This window comes from Diorhabda sublineata, chromosome 7 (genome assembly GCF_026230105.1).
Source record: "Diorhabda sublineata isolate icDioSubl1.1 chromosome 7, icDioSubl1.1, whole genome shotgun sequence".
Classification (NCBI taxonomy): Eukaryota; Metazoa; Arthropoda; class Insecta; order Coleoptera; family Chrysomelidae; genus Diorhabda; species Diorhabda sublineata.
The window spans coordinates 6,843,189-6,859,565 of NC_079480.1; the positions used below are offsets into that span (position 1 = coordinate 6,843,189).

The 16,377-nt window shown below is 33.4% G+C and overlaps 1 protein-coding gene across 2 annotated transcripts in view; it reads right to left on the reverse strand.

Moving 5' to 3' along the window:
• LOC130446598 (insulin receptor-like) overlaps positions 1-16,377 on the reverse strand; it is a 230,940-nt gene that overhangs the window by 23,782 nt on the left and 190,781 nt on the right. For both annotated transcript variants that reach the window (XM_056782958.1, XM_056782959.1), the window contains 2 exons: positions 9,334-9,656; positions 4,461-4,664 (listed from right to left, as the gene is read on the reverse strand). In XM_056782958.1, the coding sequence (XP_056638936.1) occupies positions 4,461-4,664; positions 9,334-9,656 (527 nt within the window). The remainder of the gene's footprint in view (positions 1-4,460; positions 4,665-9,333; positions 9,657-16,377) is intronic.

The following is a 16,377-nucleotide window of genomic DNA, read 5'->3' on the forward strand; positions in this document are numbered from 1 at the left end:
ACCGTATTCACCAGATTTGGCCCCAAGCGACACTTTTCTGTTTCCTAGCCTTAAAGTTTCAGAAGTAGGAGAGAGATTTTCATCAGAAGAGGACGTTATCGCATACGTAAACGACCATTTTGAGGAGAACGACCGCAACTATTATTTATAATGGTGAAAAAAATGAAAAATAAAAATAATCATGGAAAAAGTCTTGTGTCATTATGACATTTTTGTACAACCCTCGTAAATAGTTCTATTTAAGTTGTAGATAATAAATTTAACATTGTATGTTTTTGTTCCTAAAACATCCCTTACTTTCTAAAAAGCCCTCATTGGTAATAGCCAAAAATTAATTACTCAATACAAAAAAGTGTTTGTACATATATAGAAATCTACTTATATTACAAGAAAACGTCATTATTTTGTTTTGGTTATTACAAAAATTCCAATGTAATCTGTAATCTCAAGTAACATAAGTTATTTATTACCAAATTGTTTCATAAATATCATATAACTGCTATGTGAGAAACATTAAGGGTTTTTAAGGGTAATTTGGTATTGGTTTATTGTAGCTCTATTTTTTATAAACCTTTATACCACCTGAGCATCAAGCTTTAATTTAATAGATTTACATTGTTCCGTTATTAGTCAAGTCATTTAAGATATTTCACATAGGAAAATCGAGATACCCAGCTGCAAATTCGTTCAAACTTGTTCATTTTATTATTATTTAATTCGATTTGAGCAACTTTAAAAATCGGGGGACAAAAAGAAAAAAATTTGAATTATAATATGATTAAAATTTTTCTCTCTACGATTTTGAAAATACACGGGCAGGTGAGTACTATTTAATGAGTTTATACTTGATTGTAAATAAATAATTAAGCAAAAAATATATAAATACAATGTAATTGTTGATAAAGAATGGAAATTATTTATAACTATATATTTAGCAGTTGATTTCAAACCGGATTCTAGCCGCGTAGGCTATGCCCTCTATTTCAGAAACGATTCAACTCATGAAAAAAATTTTTTAAACAAAAGTTGTAGAGAATTTATTGCTCTACAATATCGATAATGGAAATAAGTAGCGTGAAACCCATAAAAAACGAGTTATTTGCTAAAATGTGCAAAAAATCGATTTTTTTAACTTTTGACCCCCGATTTTTAAAGTTGCTCACATCGAAATATATGTGAGTTTTGAGAGGATTCTTATGATGTCAAATGAACAAATTTAAACGACTTTATAGCTGGGTACCTCGATTTTCCGATCTTGCCTAAATCTATCTAAAATGACTGGACTATATTCACATACACAGAAGCTGCTTTCTCGTTAAGAGATCTATGAGTAGTTTTATACCGCCTGTAAAACTATTCTTATAACTTTCTAAAGATTCGTGAGAACAAATGAATTGACAAAAATTATTGAAGTTTGAATATATCTTTTCAACTTTGTAATATCTGTAGTATGACGCTTCCATCTACCTAACGTATATCTACTGTATACGACATTACGATATTCTCCATTTTCTTTCTAAATCAGTTGATCGATTAATAATATTAAATACGGCAATAAAGGCAATTATAGAACCACCGTATCTCAAAAACAAGTTAGTGGTAGTATCATTTGATTTTCTTTATCAAACTGTTAACAAAGAAAATTACTAAGAATAAAATAATAATGAGCTCGCATTAGATCGTTACGTTGTTTAAGGATGTAGTATGTAGTGTGGCCTACATACCTCTAAATAATCTTTTACTGTAAAATAATACTGAATGATAGTGCAAGTAACAATTTTGGTTGATTGTCATATTATTGTCATGATAATCATTTTTCCGCTAGTTTTCCGGAACTAGTACATTTTCAGGAAATTTATCATTGATGCCAATAAAAGACATTATGCACATAATCGAGAAAAAAATTAAAACGTCCTCGAATGTTATATCATTCACCTAATACAGCTTTTCAACCGAAAACTCTCTCAAATACTTGATTTGTTACCAAAATAGACGTCAAACAATGTCAATTTAGTAGTAGTGGACATTTCGTCAGCGTGAAAAGCACTAATGGTTTAATGAATTTTAACGGGCACGAATATCTGAGAATAAGTTCTTTGAAACGGTCGAGGAAATGTTTAGTGTACTATTCAAATTGTCAAACAATGTAAATGTAGTGGTATTGGACGATTCGCCAGTGTGAAAAGCACTAATGATTCAATGAAGTTCAACGGGCACGAATATCTGAGAATAAGTTCTTTGAAACGGTCGAGGAAATGTTTAGTGTACTATTCAAATTGTCAAACAATGTAAATGTAGTAATAGTGGACATTTCGTCAGTGTGAAAAGCACTAATGATTCAATGAAGTTCAACGGGCACGAATATCTGAGAATAAGTTCTTTGAATCGGTTGAGGAAATGTTTAGTGTACTATTCAAATTGTCAAACAATGTAAATGTAGTGGTATTGGACGATTCGCCAGTGTGAAAAGCACTAATGATTCAATGAAGTTCAACGGGCACGAATATCTGAGAATAAGTTCTTTGAAACGGTTGAGGAAATGTTTAGTGTACTATTCAAATTGTCAAACAATGTAAATGTAGTGGTATTGGACGATTCGCCAGTGTGAAAAGCACTAATGATTCAATGAAGTTCAACGGGCACGAATATCTGAGAATAAGTTCTTTGAAACGGTCGAGGAAATGTTTAGTGTACTATTCAAATTGTCAAACAATGTAAATGTAGTAATAGTGGACATTTCGTCAGTGTGAAAAGCACTAATGATTCAATGAAGTTCAACGGGCACGAATATCTGAGAATAAGTTCTTTGAATCGGTTGAGGAAATGTTTAGTGTACTATTCAAATTGTCAAACAATGTAAATGTAGTGGTATTGGACGATTCGCCAGTGTGAAAAGCACTAATGATTCAATGAAGTTCAACGGGCACGAATATCTGAGAATAAGTTCTTTGAAACGGTTGAGGAAATGTTTAGTGTACTATTCAAATTGTCAAACAATGTAAATGTAGTGGTATTGGACGATTCGCCAGTGTGAAAAGCACTAATGATTCAATGAAGTTCAACGGGTACGAATATCTGAGAATAAGTTCTTTGAAACGGTCGAGGAAATGTTTAGTGTACTATTCAAATTGTCAAACAATGTAAATGTAGTAATAGTGGACATTTCGTCAGTGTGAAAAGCACTAATGATTCAATGAAGTTCAACGGGCACGAATATCTGAGAATAAGTTCTTTGAATCGGTTGAGGAAATGTTTAGTGTACTATTCAAATTGTCAAACAATGTAAATGTAGAAATAGTGGACATTTCGCCAGTGTGAAAAGCACTAATGATTCAATGAAGTTCAACGGGCACGAATATCTGAGAATAAGTTCTTTGAAACGGTTGAGGAAATGTTTAGTGTACTATTCAAATTGTCAAACAATGTAAATGTGGAAATAGTGGACATTTCGCCAGTGTGAAAAGCACTAATGGTTCAATGAATTTCAATGGGCACGAATGTCTGAGAAAAAGTTTTTTGAAACTGTCGAGGAAATGTTTAGTGTAATATTCAAATTTTCAATGCAAATTTCGTAGTAGTAGACATTTCGTCAGTGTGACCAGCACTATTGGTTCAATGAAGTTTAACGGGCACGAAAGTCTGAGAATAAGTTCTTTGAAACGGTCGAGGAAACGTTTAGTGTACTAATCAAATTGCCAAACAATGTAAATGTAGTAATAGTGGACATTTCGTCAGTGTGAAAAGCACTGATGGTTCAATAAAGTTTAACGAGTACGAATGTCTGAGAATAAGTTTTTTGAAACGGTATAGGAAATGTTTAGTGTACTATTCAAATTGTCAAACAATGTAAATGTAGTAGTATTGGACGATTCGTTAGTGTGAAAAGCACTAATAGTTCAATGAAGTTTAACAGGCACGATTGTGTGAGAAAAATTTTTTTGAAACGGTCGAGGAAATGTTTAGTGTATTATTCAAATTGTGAAACAATGTAAAATTCGTAGTAGTGGACATTTCGTCAGTGTGACCAGCACTAATGGTTCATAGAAGTTTAACGGGCACGAATGTCTAAGAATAAGTTCTTTGAAATGGTCGAGGAAATGTTTAGATTATTATTCAAACTGACAGGCTATCGTAACCTCAGTGCTTCATTAGTTTGTTTTTAGCAATAGCACAGAAATTTCCAGTTAAAACCCCATGTTTTTTCATTTTGAACTCGACGCCTTCAGCTTAATCAACCAAGCAATCAGTTGACCGATGCCCAATTTTGGAACTTTGAATTTATTATTGAGATTCTCTTAGGTGGTAGAAAATTGGTCGACTACTTTATTCCTCACAATATGGGTGGATCCCTTAAGCATTGTAAATGGATGTAAATATTGTAAAGGTAAAGGTTACGGTAAAAAACTGTGGAAATTGATCATTTTGTGGCATCGATATAAAAAACTATAGAAGTCGCTTACCTTTAAGAGTCAAATTAAGTAAAGTAAAATTCCATAACTGCTGAAGATTTTGATTCCCATACATAAATATACTGTAGTTGGCATACATTTTCATTTCTTCGCTTGTGTCAGTTCCAATATATGTTAGGTTTTTTAAAAAATCTAGAGAACTAACTCTAACGGTTCTGGTCATCATAAACATACCACTGATATTCCTAACAGAACCTAAAACACAATAAAAAAACAAGTTCTTAGTTACGTTATACTAAAATAGAGTGGAAAATGTTTGGTATTCAGAATTGATTAAATTGTTTGAAAATTTGAAACATTATGGTAAATTCGAAAATGATTATGTATTTATTCATTGTTTCCAGGCAACATACATATTTCCACCTGATTGTCTAATTGCCAATTTGAAATTTTATATTGTACATATAATTTTGAAACACAATTTACATATTTTCAATTATATACATTCGTTTTGTTTCTTCTATTCTCAAAACATAAATAGGAATTCTCAAGAGTGAAAAGAACAAAAACCAAATAAAAAAAGAAATATTTCATAAGAAGATATATCACAATTCGAGAATACAAATATGGAAGAGAAAATGAAATAATTTTATCAGAGAATGAATAACCAATGGAATGACACGGAAAAATTAATCATTGAGAAATAGTTTTCTAAGTTTAAACAAGGCGAAATAAGCACCGTGGATAATGTACGCCCAAAGACGTCTCCGTCAAAAACATCAAACAAGTCCACAAAATGGTCTCGGAAGACCGTGCAGAGAAGTTGAGACCATAAATATATTAGAGTTAACGTGTTGGGCATATCGTTAATGAATATTTTGGTCGACTTCACAGTCGACAAAACACTATAATGAATTGATGATTCCGAGTAGTGTTTAGTGCTATTCAATGGTAATAAAACCAAATTTTTATGTTTATATGTGACAATGGACGAAACATCTTTTCACAACAGACTAATCGACATTTAACTAAGTGGACTGCGTGAAGTACCGACTACAAAGCGTGGAAAGACGCAGAGATCGGTTGGCAAAGTTATGGTATCAGTATGGGGATGCGCATGGTGTAACATTCAGCAACTATGATAAAAAGGTAAAAAACATAAACAGTGAGAGTTTTAAAAATGAAATTGTACCATTTGAAGAAGAAGGAAGTGCTGTTCCATCAAGCACTTTGTTAACGCTTATTCCGTTATCGAATGAATTTTTCATAGTACTCCAATTTATCTTAAGGGAAAGACAAATTTTCAACTTAGTTTGTAGATCATTTTCTCTTGAAAATCTTCTCGCCGATTTTAGGAACTCTTTTTCAAATTATAGCATCATTTTTAAGGAGTACAACTGTTCGGTAAATTAATATATTGTTATATAAAAGGGTGAACAAAATAAATGAAATATGAGCTCTTATCAAAATATTATTTCCTGCACATTTCCTTGTTTTATTTATAGAGACATCTTAATTTCGAGAAATCACTATACTTTATATGGTACCGATCGTTATACCCTTGTGCAAAAAAAATTTAGAGAACAATGATTTCCATACTAATTTTCATATTGACATCACAAAAATAGGTGATATGCATTTACGGATGTAGCTCGGGTCTTATTTAAAGATTGCATATCAAACACCTACTTTGCAAAAAATTGAGGTCATCGACCCACCGCAGTGTACCTCGTTGGAGACAAAGAGGAGGTTTCACGCTTTAAATTTTTGGAGATAGTCGAGTGCGCTCATTTGATATGCCGATATCTTTTGCTACCTCGCTAACCTTAACCTAATGGTCGTCCAGTACCATTGAGTCAATTTTTTGGGGATATCAATGGTTGTCGCAGTTTTTAGGCGTCCCAAAGCTCGTCGTCAGTTAAGCTGATACGACTACGTTGGAATTCAGCTGCCCAAAATTTTACGGTCGTAAATGATGGTGTAGATACTGAATACACAGTGTTTTACTCCTCTTTCATTTTCGTAGGCATATTGCATTTTAAAAACCAAAATTTTATGACAACTCGATGCTCATTTTCCATACTTTTCTCTGAAAAATCTTCACATCGAACTCGCTTATATGATTGTCACACACAGAAACTAAATTTCAAAAATGCCCGAATTTTTAGTAAGACGGTCTCAACGCATGCGCAAATATATTTCCTAGCTTATATTGATAACTGCTGACATCTTTAGGTTGAGATCGGAAACTTTTCAGGCATTCCTCGTTGGTAGAACAAATTAATTTTCAGTAAGGTCTCTGGAGATGATAATTTGAAAAGCAGAGCAGAATGCAACTTTCGAACATTCTCGCAAATTATAAAACTAATACTTTCAAGGTAATTGTTGAAAAAATAGACTACAGGATATTGATTAAATACTATTCGTATCAACATAATAAGTCCTGAGAAATGAATAGTTTGATGTTATAGAAAGGGGGTATTCATTAATTATGTAAACACAATTTTCCACATTGACCTTTCCTACTCTCCGTAAGGGCACTTAAGATTCTTTTACTGCCTTTTTGTTATTGCACAAAAAAACAAGATACCCTAAATTATATCCTTCAAAAAATAATTCAGATAACGTTATTATTATGGCAATTAGTGATTGAGAACTTGATCAATTTTTAGATAGGTATACAGAGAAATGTACTCTATAGTTATTGTTCTCTTAAATACCCATCACTCTTTATTAGAAAATATTAATTTCGAATTGAAAAATATTAAATTACATGATTGGCTTTAGTTTCTCCTATCCCGGAAATTAGAAGATTTTGGAAGCTACAATTCCCATAGAGATTATTACATAATTAACCCATTACAGCATAAGGTTCCATAAATCGGACGGAGACTGACACAATCATAGACGATGTTATTTCTTTGAACTCGTTAAAAGTACCAATAGTAACTTCTTCTTCACTTCAAATCAATATTGCTTGCAGATGCAAAATAAAAATTTCAATATACGAGGATATATTGAAAAATTCCTAGCCTTCTATAAAACCAAACAAAATTTCAATGTCAAAATATTTTATTACTCAACATATTCTCCTCTTAATTGGATACATTCATTACAGCAAACATGCAACGTTTCTAGATCTTTCAAAAAAATTGTTTCTTCTTGCTCTGCAAACCAGACCCCCCCCCAGCTTTTATGACCTACTCGTTGGAAGAACATTTACGACCTTTTAAACTTTTTTTTAGTTGATGGAAGAGATGATAGTCGGACGGAGCCAAATCTGGTGAATAAGGGGTGTGTTCTAGTAATTCAAAACCCAAAACACCAATTTTTTGCATAGCAGCACAAGATTTGTGTGCAGGGGCGTTGTCCTGCAAAAACAAAACACCTTCGGATAGCTTTCCGCGTCTTTTCTCTTCAATTTTTCCCGTAGAGTGGTCAGTAATGTCGAATAGTAATCTCCAGTTATTGTTCTGTCCTTATCCAAAAAATCAATCATTATTACTTCATGGCAATCCCAAAAAACTGCAGAATCCCAAAAAACTGCAGAATCCCAAAAAACTGCAGAACCAGAGTGTCGCCATACCATCGATTGTTGCATTGTTTCTCGAAGTTTGCTTGCCATGGAATGTCATGGAACTGCACCTTACCAAGGACAAAAGCCTACAAAACCCTTGTCCTTGTATGACAGCAAACTGCATTGGATTATACCCACTAGCATAGAACGTCTCTGTGCAAATCAATGTAGAGGAAATGCAAAGTTCAAGTGCCTGAAATGCGATGTAAACGTGGATCCTAAGTGTTTTATGGGCTACCAAGTAGTAGGTTATTTATCATAAGATACAGGTCTCAGTCATTTGATCACTTTTAATAAACTTTGATTTATATTTAACTGATTTGTACGGTCCGCTGTGCGTACGTCCGACATACCGGACGGGTCATAACATCATAAATATAAATCAATGCTTCGTTTTTTATCGACTATATAAATCCTTAATTTGGCCAAAAAAATCCATTATTTATCATAGTAATCGAATTAAGTATGTATTATAACAAATTTTATGCAGTAATGGGTTAATTAATCAAACGATCTAGTGACGTTAAAAGCTTCAAGCAAAGATGCCTAAGTAGCTTTCTAAAGGACATCGGCTTATGATAGTTTTCAGTGGGACGTGCCTATCAGATGTTTGCAACGCTCCGTGGCAGCCCACTAACATGACTATACTATAACTATAATTAATGAATAGGTTAAAGGGAAAACTAAAAGTAGATCTAAAATCAGTTGTCGCTAATAATGATTGAGATTTTAAAAACTGGAGACCTATTTGAAGCGATTGAAAATGTATATTGGTTTGTTTGAATCAGACAGGGAAACAGTTATCGGGAAATTAAAAAAATCATTTGCTTGCCAGTATGGGCACTACTGAAGATGTAGAGTGAGGCAGAAGAAAAAAGATAAATAACAAAAGGTTTAGTAAATGTCAGATTGCGACTCGAATTATTAATATTAAAGACTGTTAAGATAGGTTTTTAATAAACATGAGAATTTTACCTGGACTAAATCAATCATTAGAATTATTCAAGAATAGTTCAATGAATACAAAGTGAGTTTCATGTATGGAACGTCTCAATTATCTAAGAAACGGCACAAAATATATAGGGTGACCCACTTGAAATAACAAAGTTCATTATTTTTCCGGAAAAAGGAAGTATCTGACAACAATGCAAATACCAACATAATACCGGTCAAATCACAAGACCTTTGTAGACACAAATTTGTGAGAATCGTACAAGCCGATCAGATAATGTATAAGGCAAAATGACATGTTGACAAATAAATAATAGAAACAGGAAAGAACAATTTGAAATAAATAATATTCCAGCAAATCAATGCAATAGATACTGTTGAAACTGCAATACATACCTAAATATTTATATAGATCCGCAGGTTCTACACTGGACATTTTGATTATCAAAGAGCCATTGATGTGTGTACATCCTAAAAGTTTCTGTAGTGTACCCAGAGCGTCAATTTCCTCTGGAGCTTTACATGTTTTAGTGCAGTTATTTCCACAATATTCACATGTATAATCCAATTGATCAGTATTTGAAACCCGAGCGGTTCCAACTTGATGATACTCCGGGCATTCGGATATACAGTATCCGTTATTGATCCACCATATTCCGGGTAGAATGTTCTGACAAGCTTCTTTGGTAACACATTTATTCAACATAGGAAAAACGTACCTGCAATAAACAATATGTTTTTGAGAAAAATAATGAAAATGAGAATTTTAAGAATTATCGATATCACTTTAGATAAAATATATTTAAAAGAGAGAGAGGGAAATGCTTTAATATCAAAAAATTGTTACAATTGGTAGACAAAAGCCTGTGAAAACTAAAAAATAAATATAAATATAACTAAATAAAGATAAAATGAATAAAATAAAATTGGAGAAGCGTGCTTACGAATTAAGGTGGTCACGCACTTGTCGTCATCGGACGGAGCGTTCGCAACGGACGGATCTGATTAATTACGACGGCCGCGCACACGAGGTCTCTTGCTAGTCGTGTTTGAGTGACATCTTGTCACTGTGGAAGTCTCATGCAATTGGTTTTTGACTTCGTTTATTATAAAAATTTTGATTTTTGTGAAATGTAGAGTATGGATATTGAAGAAGTTAAAATAGTTTCTTGTCTGCTAGAGGAAAAAAAGAGAAAGACTATAAACTGGCCAGAAAGCCCAAAATTGGGGTTAATCAAATCAATCAGAAAAGACAGGAGTACGAAGAATACCACACATTAATTCCTGATCTGATTTTTTACATACTTGTAACTTAAAGTGTCAAATTTTTTGAACTGTTGAACATCTTGGTACCACATTTACAGAGTCACAGAGTCAGAATATAGCATACATATGTTCTATTGATCTTCAACAGAGACTAGCAGGTAAGCAAGCAAAATAGTTTTCATCAAAACACATATTTATTTGTTATTATTCATTCTCTTTCCTGTCTCTCCTCAAATATAGTCCCTGCGTTGCTGATTTGAGTATTGAGGGTTCCTCAGATTATGTAAGTCTTCATACTCCTGCACGATCACAATTAACTGAGCTGCATCCATCTTAGGTAACAATCGAGTTGTAATAAATAATATATAGGTAGACGACACGGGGTTCAACACGTGCTAAACGTCAGACTGAATATTCTAACTACAATAGGCTCTATACGGAGAGAAAGAATGGGGCGCGCATATTCCAGGAATTCCTGATACTGTTGACACTCCGTACGGACGATTCGGAATGAATGACCCTATTCTTATTCTCGTCGGCATTGCCGATCTCCGATACGTACGATGCGAATTTGTACGCGCAGATCCATTTGAACCGTCCGATACATGCGTGTGCTCCGTCCGATGACGACAAGTGCGTGACTACCTTTAGGCAAACGGAATCAAAGATGAATAAGGAAGGAAGAGTCAGCATTTTTAATCTTTTAAAGGATTGCATATCGGAGATGCGACTGAATAAGGGCATAATAGACTGCTAAAGAGGTAGATAAGTTCGGTTCTTTCGAAACTGATTTCATCGCAAAGCAGGAGGAACTTAATTTTTTAGATAAGGCGGCAATATATTTTATTTAACTTGTCATAAAAGCAGTAGCAAATTATATCCTGATTGATGAAAATTAACAACAATTTCAATAACAACCATAATCAATAACCTCAAGATTTCTATCAAGCGTCAATTTGAATATTGATTTTGAAATCGATAAATTCAATAATTTTTAAAATAATCAACGAAATTTGAAACGCCTCAAATCTTAACTAATCAATGTAATTTTATACTTTTATACATATTTTTTTAAATTGTAATTGACCATAATTTCAGTGATAGCCGATGAATACATTCAGAAATATATTAGAGTTAGCACACTTTCAATTTTGCCACAGTCCCGCTGCGAAAACTCTCTATTGTGACATTATTTTTTGACATTTAAAAAAAATGATAATTTTAACAAAAATTTCATTTAATATTATATCCAATTTAGATTACATTTTCAATTATTTTATAATAATTTTAATTACAAATTTTATTGATAATTGTTCTAGTCAGAAGCGTTGCTTAGCGATTTTCCTGGCTAATGCCTCGATGAATATTGAATTATATCTTCTTTATAGAGCGTGATGTCAATCGACTTTGCCAGCTATATTATGAGCGATTTCTTGTTGGGAATGTGATAAAGAAACACCAAAGTAGACTAACTTTAATATATTTTCCAAACTTTCGAATACTTATGTATTCATCGTCTGGGAAATAATTAATTAAGATTTTCGGTTTTGAATTGTATTGATTCATCTAAAAAATTTTTAATTCATAGATTTCAAAATTCAATATTCAAATAGAAATATTGATTAATCAATAATTAATTATTTTCCAGCCGATGAATACATAAGTATTCGAAAGTTCTGAAAATATATAAGGTTATTAAGAGAATACACTTTGGTGTTTGATTACCACAGTCCCACAATACTATTGTGTTTCGGTTCTTATACGGGATACCCGGTATATCTAAATCGATTTCTAGACATATTCTCATTGAACATTTCAAGTTTCCAAGTTAAATCCCAACAGAATTTGAGAAATACATCACGCAATCCTAAAACACCGTAAGTGCCATAAATATTGGTAGCTCTCAAATATTTATTGTCTATCTCTGGAATCTGAGTCAACCACCACAATTCTCATCAAAATAAAATCTTTGTTAGAAGTAAAAATGTGTAATAGGTAATAATTTTTTGATAGTTTTCTAATGAACATGAGGAGTTACTACAGGTGAAGTATGTGAAACTACAGAACACCTGTTTCGTAGATTATTCAACGGAACAATAATAATGAACAAAATTGAAATTCCCATTCTGAATGAACGAGGATAAAAAAGAATCACTGAATACATCTGAAAAGGAGTGTCACCTGCCATAGGTTTCCATTTGAAATTATTCTTCACAATGACATCTACTACTATTACCCATCAATTTGGGTTTTTAAGTAACAAATCCACAAATGATGCTAAATTCTCCCTCCTAAATAATGTCTACTCTAGCCTTAACAATCATCACAATTTGCGGTACTACGGTTTCAGGGAAACACCTTTCGCATGGTTCAAGTCATACCTTACCAACAGAAGTCAGCTGTGTAAGGATTGATACAACAATGTCTGCTTGCAAGCCAATAGAATGTGGAGTGCCCCAAGGCTCAGTACTAGGCCTAATTTTGTTTCTTCTAGACACCAGTGGTAAAATATGTCTATTTGCAGTCGACACTAGCTTCTCTTGGAGAAACCCTTATCCCATGGCACTTTATAGGACCATTTCTAGTAACACCCTTAAATCATGGTGCGATTCTAATCTTCTCTGTCTCAACCGATATGCGAGAGCTCGCATTTTCGTGGTAGAGAATGATTCATCTTTTGCGACTGGTTTCCCTGATTTTTTGGAACAGTTCTGGGAAACAAATGCTATTATACCATTGAGAATCGACCGGCTATGTTGCTCTAGTGGAACTGTAGCGACATATCTAGTTTTGGCGACCATTTGCTTCGAAGTGCCTCAGGTGTGAACAACTTTTGTTGGATAGACTTGAAGGACCCGTATAGTCGATTGTTGCTTAGTTTTAAGTTCAAATGCGTAGATGCATGATTCGTTGTCTGTTATGATCTTACAGAAGTCTTTTATTTAATTTTTCCAGCATGCCTTTGCACCAATCGACACACCAATCGCTTTTTTTGATCAATCATGTGATACCCAACGCGAACAATTATTTTTGACAGCCAAATATTCACGCAATATTGAATGTATGCGAGTGGAACTGATGTCCAAGTATGCCTCAATCTCACATGTTACGTGCAGATCTTTCAATATTAGTTTACGCACAGCATCGATATTTTCTGGTCCAACAGACGGTTTTGGACGACGTTCACGAAATTCTTCTTGTAAAGGAGTGCGACCACAATTGAATTCGGACAACCAGCGACCAGCTGGTACTTTATCACCAAAGGTCGATGCTATTGGTTTAATTGATGTCATAGAAAATCATCGCACGAGAAAGTTCGCTATTTAATTTCATTTAATGTCCAAGATGAATGACGTGTTCTGAGTACATTCACCATTTAAAATGTCCAACTTTAAGATGTCAGACTTGACATATTCAGATTAGCGTTGTCATATTTCAAAACTCAAGTAGCAACCGTCGTATACATAACAAATGAGCAAGTGATTCGATATGTGGAATGGAACGTCAGATGGTTCATTATTTTAAGGGAAGTCGTGTTGGAGCCATGAACAGTAACATTAATAACGATAATATGATAAAAGTATAGGGCAATATGCATGATCGATTTTCGTCCCTTTCAGAGATGACTGATTATTCAGAATACTTTATAACATATGTTGGAACCAGCAAAAAATAAAAATAAAGACCAATATTAACAATATTTTACCCATAACCGTTAAAATAATTTGAACAAATTCATTAGTGACGTTTATTTCTAGAAATTTCAGCCAACAGAATTGAATTATGAAAAACTGTGGATACAATTTATTATTAATTATTTAATATGTTACAAATTATTTCCACTCGTCTTAAATCTATCTTGTTTAATGTAAAAATTACTTAATTAATAAATGGTTTCCTTTCTTTATCGATTATGTTATCCAATTTCCAAGAAGTATGTACCAAATACCCACATTTTGATCAATTAACAATGATAAAAAGGCAGATACCTATAAAATGTGTATTTCAAAAGTAATTTTTTTTCAACCAATCCTGTAGGTATTTTTCATTTCCAATATGTACAGCAAAAAACCGTTTACTAGTTATTATCCCATCACTCACTGAAACGATTCATATCGCAACTTGTCAAATAAGGTAACACGAGCCTTTCAAAAATATTTGTATGTCATGAAGGAAAGCCATTTATAATGGATATAGAAATATGGGTTTTCGTAAGATATTTGTTCTGTCGCTTTTTTCGTTACGTTAGGTCTGTGTCATAAGTAGACAAAAACACGGCGAAGCTCAATTACTTGTCAATGGAAATAACATAGAGAGAGTCAATAAATTTAAATACCTTGGATGTATGTTAAATTAAAAATGGGATTGCGACAAGGAAGTTTAAAGTATCGTAAGTTCCTAATCCGCCTAGAAGTCTCTATAAGCCTTAGATTTGGTGTGATAAAATGTTATATTTGCTCAATCCTTTTGTATCCTTTGGTCCCTGAAAGTGAGATCCTTAAACGGAATAGAAGCAATGGAAATGTGGCTGTTGCGCAGATTTCTACGGATGCCATGGACCCAGCACATAACGATTAAAGAAGTACTAAAAACAGAAGGTGTGAAGAGAGAACTTTTCGCGGTAACTAAACAAACAAAGAATCTTATTTGGGAGACATCCTGCGAGGACCGAAAATTCAACTCCTCAAGCTCGTACTGACGAGAAAGATCGACGGAAGGAGAGGTTCCGGGCGTGAACAATATTTCTGGCTACGGAATATAAGAGGCTGGTGTGGCATTCAATCTTCTTATAAACTGTGATGATTTTTGTTATTGATTTTTTAGTTATCATTTTTTTTTTGTTAAAGCGTAAGTAAATAAAGTGGTGAGACGTTTTTATCATTCTGGTGACGGTGGATGAAGTTTGGTATGTGAGTTGGACTCAAAATATGCAACCACTTATTGGAAAGGGACAGAGTTCTGAAAAAGTGACTCCACAGATGTAATTATATAAAAAAGGGTATTGAGAAGAACAAATTGCATGAATGGCGTGTACTTTTGAAAGGAATTGCTTGCAATTACTCAGAGAGTTTGACACCTAGAATAAGCCTAATCTAACCTAATCTAAGTCAACCTAATTTAACCTAAACTAACCTAATCTAGCCTTACATAACCTATTTACAATCTCACCATTTATACAACACTAAAATTACATCTTATATATCTTGAAACTTATCTATTTCTTTTTTCGTGCACCAACGTTGCAATTGGTGCTCAACTACATGGTGGGGTTAGGTTAGCTGAGCCATCCTAGATCAACCTCAACAACGAGTGGCCCTCAAAAACATGTCCTTTATGGAACTTGCCCCTCTAAATTTAAACTCATATATCTGCACCACAGTACCCGGTGTTTCAATCTTTTCCCCCTCACTCTGCTGATTCAGGTACATGTCATAACTTTTCTACAGTAAGTACAGATATTGTACATACTTATTAGTGGTAGTCTATGCCTCTCGAACCATGAACCTGATGCTGCCTTGAGCGCAACTCTTTTTGAAGATTGATGGGGTTAGTGGCATCGATCCTCTATTTATGTCTAACACCATACCCTTGCGATGATATTGTGATCAAAAACGCAGTTTTTAGATCGGACCGGACAATAGTGCTCCTTGCAACTAATTTTTGCAGGTTAAGATTCCCAATAAAGATTATTTTTATCAACAGAAAGTTCCCTTTAGATCCCAACGATGTTTTGATTCAGATTCGCTCTGTTGTGCCTTTACTAAACACAATATTGAAAAATACTTGGTCAACTACAGGGCAAAATGTACTGATTACACAATCAAGGATAGCCAATTCTATCAACTATTTATATTTATAGAATAAGCACAATTGAAAAAAAAAACAGAAGATAGATATGATATAGTTCATTATCGTAGCCATAACCACAAAAGAATTGATTTAACATGTTATACAATTACCTCTGCCTCTGGCATCAATTTATATTTTCAATTATTTTGGTCAGGTGAAAATTGAATTTGTTTGCAATCACAGAACTCTTTTAAACTTCTCTTGCTGATAAATAGTGTAATTAAATCATGAATTGAAATTGATTTAGTTCATTTAAAGTAATTGAACTGTAGAAAATTTGCTTTGTAGATTATAAAAAAATTCTCTTTGACCGAGCTGAAATCC